The 9451-nt window shown below is 37.5% G+C and overlaps 1 protein-coding gene across 1 annotated transcript in view; it reads right to left on the bottom strand.

Annotated features, from left to right (window-relative positions):
- Positions 1 to 3083: 3083 nt before the first annotated feature.
- LOC111752889 (UDP-N-acetylglucosamine transferase subunit ALG14 homolog) overlaps positions 3084 to 9451 on the bottom strand; it is a 363040-nt gene continuing 356672 nt past the window's right edge. Inside the window, exon 5 of the mRNA XM_064282233.1 lies at positions 3084 to 3135. Coding sequence (XP_064138303.1) covers positions 3109 to 3135 — 27 coding nt within the window. The 3' untranslated portion in view covers positions 3084 to 3108. The remainder of the gene's footprint in view (positions 3136 to 9451) is intronic.

Raw genomic sequence — 9451 nt, 5'->3', positions numbered from 1 at the left:
ACACTGATTTGTCTAGTTCACACATGCTGCAGTTCTTCTTTCCCAGAAAGCAAGGGTCATTTCTCTGCATGTTTGAAAAATGAGAGGCATGTTTTTTTGTTGTAAGAATAGCACACATTGTATTGTTGAAATGTACTGCAATGAAGGCACTAACCATTATTTATTTTACACTCTTTTTGACTTACATAAATGGAATACTGGAAAATAGAAGGAAGAATGGGAACGAGGGGCATGCAGTCTCTGCTACTAATTTAAGATCTCCATTTCTTTTTCACTGTGCTTAGTCTAGGCTAAAGCGTTTTAGATCTTATTGTTGTTGTTAGGTACTGCCAAGTTGGTTCCAACTCACAGCTACCCTTTGTACAGCAGAATGTAACACTGCCTGGTCCCTCACCATTCTCAAGACTGTTGTTATGCTTGATCCCATTGTTGTACCCACTATGTCAGTACATCTCATTGAGGGTCCTCTTCTTCTTCATTGATCCTCCACTTTACCTAGTATGATGGCCTTTTCCAGGAACTGGTCCCTCCTGATGACGTGTCCAGAGTATGTTAGAGGAAGTCTCGCCATCTTCGTTTCTAAGGAGCATTCTGACTGTACTTCTTTCAAAATGGATTTATTTGTTCTTCCAGCAGTCAATGGTATATTCAGGATTCTTTGGCAACACCATAATTCAAAGGCTTCAATTTTTCTTCACCTTTCTGATGCACTGCCCAGCTTTTCCATGAGTAGCTGCCAGTCAAAGGAATAGAGAGGGTATAGAGAGGTAGATGGAAACAAAAATGAAACAAAACAGTAAAATTAAAAAATGATTTACATTATTTAGTGTTACCACTGCCGTTCTATGCTGCAGAGAATTACCATTTGGGAAACTGAGTTCCCATTTGAAAAAGGAGCCTGAGATTATGTAAAATTCATTTAGGTATTCAGATGGTGTGTTTTCTCTGTCTCTGTCTTTCTCATAGTTTAGAGTTACTCCTGCTTCCCACTCCAACTGTGAGGGAGAGAATACAAAAAGGGAGAAAATTGGCTACTATTTGAGTAAAGTATGCATTCGTGTCTTGAAACCCAGGTTCCAGTCTTGAAACAGGTGGACCAATACAATACACATAGTTCTTCCTGGTAATCAGAAAAAAGTCTCTGAACAATGGGTGTTCAAAGCCATCCAACAGAAAAGTGATAGAAGGAAAAACCTCACCAGAAAATGTACACTTGAGGGCTAATAGTTTAATTATCGATGAGAAGTTGTGTTTAATTGTTGCTTTTTCTGAAAATTTGCATACTTGTCGATTATTTATAAAAATATAATATTAAATTTTTAATATTTTTTAATTTTTATCCAGTTGCTGTCACATAGCTTAGAAAGTTCCATCTTGTTGAAATAATCCTAATTTAAAATGTACTGCTTTAAAATTTAACTCTCTTGTTTATTTGAGGTATATCATTTCTATTGGTAGTACCCAGGCTATTTGTGAATGATTAAATCAGTAAGTTTAAATTGGTGTTCTAAAAAAGATCAGTAATTACTTCTTAGAAAACCAGTGTCTTTTTGTAAGCATAAACGTATCTTTTTAATTTTCTTTGAAGAAAAATTGAAATATTTAATCTTGGGCAGCATTTTGTTATTTCTTTTTAGACACTAATGAATTTACATTTTACTTTGTCAGGAATCTCATTTTAAAGACTAAGACAGGAAACTTTTACCAAGAAGTGTCAAAGTATAGACTTTTAATATAGAATAGTATGTTAGCACAGGGTGTCTGCTTCTCCTGTTGGTTGTAACGGGAGCTGTTTGGTCCATGTTACATTTAACCATCCTCTAACGAATTATAGGAGCCCTGGTGGTGCAGTGGCTAAAGGCTTGGCTGCTCACCAAAAGGCCGGCAGTTTGAATCTACCAGCTGCTCCTTAAAAACCCTATGGGGCAGTTCTGCTGTATCCTATAGGATTGTGATGTGTTGTAATCGACTGAACAGCGACAGGTTTTTGGTTTTAACGAATTACATGCCATTTCTGTCAGCTGAGGGCTTGTAATCCATTCCATTTACCATGTAGTTTCTCAACAGAAAAGAGAATTTGATGCCTGAGCATCAGGAACAAAGAAACTTCTTCTGAAGGGAACTTTTGGATTTAAGGTTATTGAACACTAAAACTGGATATTAAGAGAAGCTGTGCTTTTTTATTTTTCTCTTATACAATTTTAGAACAACAGAAAGCTGGCTATAGGATTACTTAGATGGAGTGTTTAATTTAATCATCAAGGAGCCTACATTTTTCTCTTGCTCAACCAAATGGAATACAGGTGTGCTTGGCATGAAAATTCTAAACTTGTAAGTCAGATAAATTGGCCTAATTATTCACACTTCACAGTGATCCTTTGGTATTGCAATGGATCAGTGCCTTTAAATTAGATTTTCGAGGCTTTAAAATAATTGATTTAATATGATTACAGTCATTTATTTAGGAACATATAATCTATTAGATGAAATATATTAGCTTTTCATGTTACAATGAGATTTTCTAACAAGCTTTATCTTGGTTGATATATTTCAGTTATTTTTAAAGATCTGAGTTCATATTGTAGAGAGATATTTATTGCACACCAATAATTTATAGAGAAAAAGCTTTGCTATTCTTTTCATCTTCAATTCTAATGAAGAGACAAGAAACTTCATTACTTGTAAACTTAATCAAGATGTGAGAAGACCTAAATTGTTGGATAAAAAACTTCACTGTATAAATAACTACACAGTAACCTCCATATAGATACTTAAGTGGCACATCATAGAGTTTGGGTATCATTTGAGTCATTAAATTACTAATTGGTATGATCTGCTCATAGACACTGCTGTTTCTTGTTTAAACCTTATTCCTTCCATAAAAGAAAACTGGACCTGGATCTTGCGAACATTTTGATTTCACCTGAGTGCTTCTTTTAAAATAAGGCCTCAATTTCTGTACTCTTACAAGTGCTTTCATAATATTGTGAAAGAAGGACTAATAATAGCTGCCCTACCTTTCTCACGGCTTTGTTACAAAAATCAAGTGAAATAATGCATGTGGATGTACCTTGAAAACTGAGATCTTCCAGGTAATGCATCTTCATTTCATGATCCATCTGAATTCTGTTTTAACTACACGAAAAAAACAAACAGAAAAAAAAAGTCAAACCCGTTGCTTTTCAGTAGATTCCAACTCACATCGATCCTGTAGGACAATGTAGAACTGTCCCATAGGGTTTCCAAGGAGCAGCTGGGGGTTTGAACTGCCGAACTGCTGACCTTTTGGTTAGTAGCTCATCTCTTAACCAGTGTGCCACCACGGCTCTGTTTCAAGGATAAGGAAGTGGTTAGGGCCAGTACATTTGGAAGCATTCCCAACTGATTGCCTAAACAGCAGGCAACTCAGCCTGCAGTGACGCTGTTGGAGATGGAGCTGGGAGCAGAGTGCTGGGTAGTGGGCTTACCAGTTGCCATCTCTCAGTACAAAACTCTATCAACCGCTTTATCACATATGCTTCTGGTTTAGAGCTCTTCACCAAGAAGTGATTCCTCAGTTTTCTAGCAGGGCATGGCAGTCATGGGCATTCTTTTTGTCATTAATTCCAGAGTAAAGTGTGGCCCTTGGATTTCAAAACGGCATTTTTCTATTGTGCTCCCAGATGTATTCAACTACGATCTTTAAATGCTTCTAGATATAACTTCTAAAGAATGCTAAATATCTTGCCAGAATGAATTAAAGTTTGATGCAAAGGATCTAAAATCGTTGTATGTGTCTTGTTTCATTTCAGGGTGGTATACACATGCCGTGCTTCAGTGGTTGGAGTTTTTAGCCTGTGTATTTTTTTATTTTATGAGGCTGCTACAGCTGATCCGCATTGGTAAGGTGTTTATACCTAAGATAGCCGATATGATTTCTATTTTTATATTAATTATTAACAAGAACATTTCTTAATTTAAAGCATAAAGCATAGAGATGGTATATGTTTATGAAAATGCATGTGTTCAAGAGTAATTTCAGCAGGGTACCTTAAAATGATTTGTTTTAGGTTTGAATACATACAGTGAGGGTTACTTTGTCTTACTATTGCAATTTTTATCAGAAATAAGGAGCATATGGTGATGTTATAAACATTTTTACTGTGAGTGAATAAAGCCAAGTTATTGTAAATACTGTTCTGAGTAAAAATGAGTTGTTATTGAGATACATTGATCAACTTGAATAACAACTGCTTCAGACTTAGTCTTCAAATCCATAAATTGTAGCCATCAATTGATATCAAAGAGATGAAAAATGAGAATTAATGATGGCTATGTGAGAATTTATTACCATATTAGAGGATCTGCAGTATCAATAATAACTGTTTTCACTGGAGAATTCTACCAAACATTCAGGGAAGCACTTAGACCAGTACCACTGAAATTATTTTGGAACACAGAAAAGGAAATGACACTTCCGAATTCATTGTATGAAGCTGGCTTAACACTGATAACAAAACCAGGCAAAAATACTGCAAGAAGAAATTACAGATCAATATCTCTCATGAATATAGCTGCAAAAGTTTTGAACAAAATTCTAGCCAATAGAATTCAGCATCATATCAAAAAAAATAATACAGAGCAGTTGGGCAAGGCCAAGATGGCGGAGTAGTAAGATGCTTCTGGTGGTCCCTCTTACAACAAAGACCCGAAAAAACAAGGGAATTGATTATATATATATGACAGGATAGGAACTCTGAACATCAAAGGCAAACTTAAGAAATCAGACTGAGTGTCGGAGAGCCGGAGAGGGTGCAGAAGCAGCAAATAGTTGCTGGACCTGACTGGGTGGGAACTGGTGCCCCTCAGCCCCGATTCCCTGGTGCGACCACAGCGGAGTTGGTGGTAGCGTTTGGGCTGTGATTACTTCAGTGAAAGAAGGTGAGTGAAGTTTTGCAGCCCTGCTACCCTGGTGCGACTGCAGAGGGGCTGGCGGTACCATTCAAGACGCAGTTACTTCAGCGAAAGAAGGCGAGCAAAGTGAAGCAGCTGTAATTCTCTGGTGCGACCATGGCAGTGCTGGTGGTAGCATTTGGGACGCAGTCTCAATAGCCACAGAAAGATAGGAGCACTGAATCTACGCACGCCTCCAGAATCAGTGAAAAACAGTGCTCTCGGCACACGATAAGTGATTTCATCTAATTTACCACACGTATCTGATAGCTCCCCTTTTGAAAGAACTCTCTCCCATCTATCTGATTCCTCTTCTCTCTGCTCTGAGTTGTCTTCTGTGACAATTTCCATGGTCCTGAGGTAGGTTCTGCCACGCACCCTGAGCTGTTCTCTCAGCCTTGGAGAAGGAACAAATTAACAAATGGGGGAAAAATAATCTGGTGGCTCCCCTAAACTTGGAACTTAGGGCAGAAGCAGCTCTTGTCTGGTCCAAGCGGTCCACGGACTTTGAATAACATTCACCCCTGCGTGGACCCAGGCTCTTGTTGTTACATTGCAAGGGTGTATGTGCCTGAGGTCTGACTTCAACTGTTTCAGCTGTGTGGTAGAGAGGTGGTTTTTTGACATTTGATACCACTCTGTCTATTAAACAGGGTCCTCACCTACCCACATCAGGGGCCTGAGGACTGGTGGCTCCGCCTATGCCATTCATCCACCCACGACCAGGGCCCAAGGATAAGTGGTAACTCCCAGTTAAAAGCGTATGGTACAGCTGCAGAGTCCACCCACCTGTGTGCTCTAGAGAATAGGGAGGAGCCTTCCTCTCAGACACTCAGGGGGAATTTGTCAGCCCCCTGCCTTGCTCAGGTTGTGACCCCCTGCTGCAATGAGAAACCTGTGCATACACCAATCACCACTACTCCTCTAAGATTGTAGGTGAGAGCCTGCCCCACACGCTCAGTAACTGACTACCTGGACACCTGAGCTGAATCCATATAAGAATAGTGAATGGATTCCTAGGCTCATCTACCTGGTAACAGCTATACCATCTGGTGATGGAACATTAGAGCTTGAAAGGCTCCAACAGTCAAGTTAGCTCACTCTAGTAGCCTATTTGGGTATATCAAAAGAAAACAAAGCAAGAAGCCAGGATGCAGTAAGCAAACATAAAATAATACAATAACTTATAGATGGCTCAGAGACAACAGTCAATATCAAATCACATAAAGAAGCAGACCATGACTGCTTCAGTAAACTCTCAAAAGAAAGAATCAAGGAAGGAAGCTTTCAGATGAAGAGGTATTCCTGGAATTACCAGTTGTACAATACAAAAGGTTAATATACAGAACTCTTCCAGAGATCAGGAAGGACATGAGGCAAAATACAGAACAAACCAACAAACACAGATAAAGCAGTCAAGGAAATTAAGAAGGTTATTCAAGCGCATTATGAAAAATTCAGTAGGCAGCAAGAGTTCATAGGCAGCAATCAGACGTTCAGAAGATTAACAAAACTCAGAATTACACAACTTAATAGACAGTTGGTGCAGAATTGAGGAATTAGAAGGCAGAATCAGCGAGACTGAAGGTAAAGCACTTGGCACCAATATATTCGAAGAAAAATCATACGAAAGAATTTTAAAAAATGAAGAAACCATAAGAATCATGTGGGGACTCTATCAAGAGAAATAAACTACGAGTGGCTGGAGTACCAGAACAGGGAAGGAAAACGAAAAATACAGAGAGAATTGTTGAAGATTTGCTGCCAAAAACTTGCCTGGTATCATTAAAGTGAGAAGATATCTATCCAAGATGCTCATCAAACCCTATACAAGGTAGATCCAGAAAGAAAGTCACCAAGATATAAATCAACCTTGCCAAAACCAAAGATAAAGAGAATTTAAATAGCAGCTAGAGATAAACAACAAGTCACCTACAAAGGAGAGTCAATAAAAATAAGCTCGGACTACTCAGCTGAAACCATGCAGGCAAGACAGCAATGGGATGACAAATATAGAGCCTTGAAAGAAAAAAATTGCCAGCAAAGAATCATACCCAGCAAAACTGTCTCAAATACGAAGGCAACATTGAGACATTTCCAGATAAACCAAAGTTTAGGAAATTTGCAAAATCAATAACATCAGATAAAAACCTAAAACTAGAATATAGAACAGAGAAACCAGATATCAGTCGTGATACAGAAATTACAAAAATAAATCAAGATAAAAAAATGCTCAAAACAGGGAAACAGCAATGTTATTATATAGAATATGATGACATTAAATCAATAAAGAGTAAATAATGTAGACATAGATATTTCATATGGAGAGGAAATCAGGGTGATATAGGGAGATTAAAGTTGGTTTAAACTTAGAAAAATAGGGGTAAATAATAAGGTAACCGCAAAGGAGACTAAAAATCCTACACAGCAACATAAAATAGAAGAAAAACATAAAGACTCAGCACAAACAAAATCAACAACAGTGAAAAAGCGGAAAACACAGTTTATAAAGAAAAACTACTCAGCACAAAAAATTAAGTGGAAAAAAGAAACTGTCACCAACACACAAAAGACATCAAAATGATTGCATTAAACTCATACCTGTCCATAATCACGCTGAATGCAAATGGACTAAGTGCACCAATAAAGAGACTGAGAATTGCAGAATGGATAAAAAGCATATTTTGTGTATATGCTGCCTACAAGAGACACAGCTTAGACTTAAAGACATAAACTAAACCTCAAAGGATGGAAAAAAATATATCAAGTAAACAACAATCACAAAAGACCTGGAGTGGCAATACTAATTTCTGACGAAACAGACTTTAAAGTTATATCCACCACAAAGGATAAAGAAGGACACTATATAATGACTAAAGGGAGAATATACCAGGAGGATATTACCGTATTAAATATTTATGCACCCAACGACAGGGCATCAGGATCCATAAAACAAACTCTAACAGCATTGGAAAGTGAGATAGGCAACTCCATAATAATATTAGAAGACTTCAAAAGACCACTTTCAGTGAAGGACAGAACATCCAGAAAGAAGCTCAATAAAGACATGGAGGGTCTAAATGGTACAGTCAACCAACTTCACTTTATAGACATGTATGGAACACTCCACCCAACAGCACACAAGTATACTTCTTTTCCAGCACACATGGAACATTTTCTAGAATACACCACATGTTAGGTAATAAAACAAGCCTCAACAGAATCCAAAACATCGAAATATTACAAAGCATTTTCTGTGAACATAAAGTCATGAGACTAGAAATCAATAACAGAAAAATCAAGGGGAAAAAAATCAACCGTATGGAAACTGAACAACACCTTGCTGAAAAACAACTGGGTTATAGAAGAAATTAAGGACAGAACAAAGAAATTCATTGAATCGAATGAGAATGAAAACATCCTACCAGAATCTTTGGGATACAGTAAAAGCAGTGCTCAGAGGTCAATTTATAGCAATAAATGCACACATCCAAAAAGAAGAAAGGGCCAAAACCAAAGAATTATCTCTACAACTTGAACAAATAGAAAGAGAGCAACAAAGGAAACCCTCAGGCACCAGAAGAAAGGAAATAATAAAAATTAGATCAGAATTAAATGAAATAGAGTGCAGAAAAACAATTGCAAGAGTTAACAAGACTAAAAGCTGGTTCATAGAAAAGATTAACAAAATCGATAAACCTTTGGACAGAATGACAAAAGAAAAACTGGAGAGGAAGCAAATAACTCAAATAAGAAATGAGATGGGTGATATCACAATAGACGCAACTAAAATTAAAAGAATCATAATAGAATACTATGGAAAATTGTACTCCAACAAATTTGAAAACCTAGAGGAAATAGACAAATTTCTAGAAACATACTACCTACCTAAACTAACACAGAGGGAGAACAATTAAATAAAACCATAACAAAAGAAAGCCATGGCCCTGACAGCTTCACTGAAGAATTCTACCAAACTTTCAGAGAAGAGTTACAGAAATCCTCAACAAAATTCTAGCCAATAGAATTTAACAACACATCAAAAAAATAATTCAACATGGACAAGTGGCATTCATACCAGGTATGCAGGGATGGTTCAACATTAGAAAAACAGTCAATGTAATCTACCACGTAAATAAAAGACAAGAACCACATGGTCTTATCAATTGATGCAGAAAAGGCATTTGACAAAGTCCAGCACCCATTCATGATGAGAAAACTCAGCAAAATAGGAATAGAAGGAAAATTCTTCAACATGATAAAGGGCATTTATAGAAAGCCAACAGACAACATCATCCTAAACGGAGAGAACCTGAAAGCATTCCCCCTGAGAATGGGAACCAGACAAGGTTGCCCTTTATCACCACTCTTCTCACCATTGTGCTGGAGGTCCTAGCCAGAGCACTTGGGCTAGATAAAGAAATAAAGTGTATCCAGATTGGCAAAGAAGAAGCAAAAGTATCTGTATTTGCAGATGACTTGACCTTATACACAGAAAAACCTAAAGAATCCTCAGGAG

Source organism: Loxodonta africana, chromosome 3, assembly GCF_030014295.1.
Source record: "Loxodonta africana isolate mLoxAfr1 chromosome 3, mLoxAfr1.hap2, whole genome shotgun sequence".
Classification (NCBI taxonomy): domain Eukaryota; kingdom Metazoa; phylum Chordata; class Mammalia; order Proboscidea; family Elephantidae; genus Loxodonta; species Loxodonta africana.
Note: the sequence above shows the minus strand (reverse complement) of the source record. Positions and strands in the feature narration are given on the sequence as shown.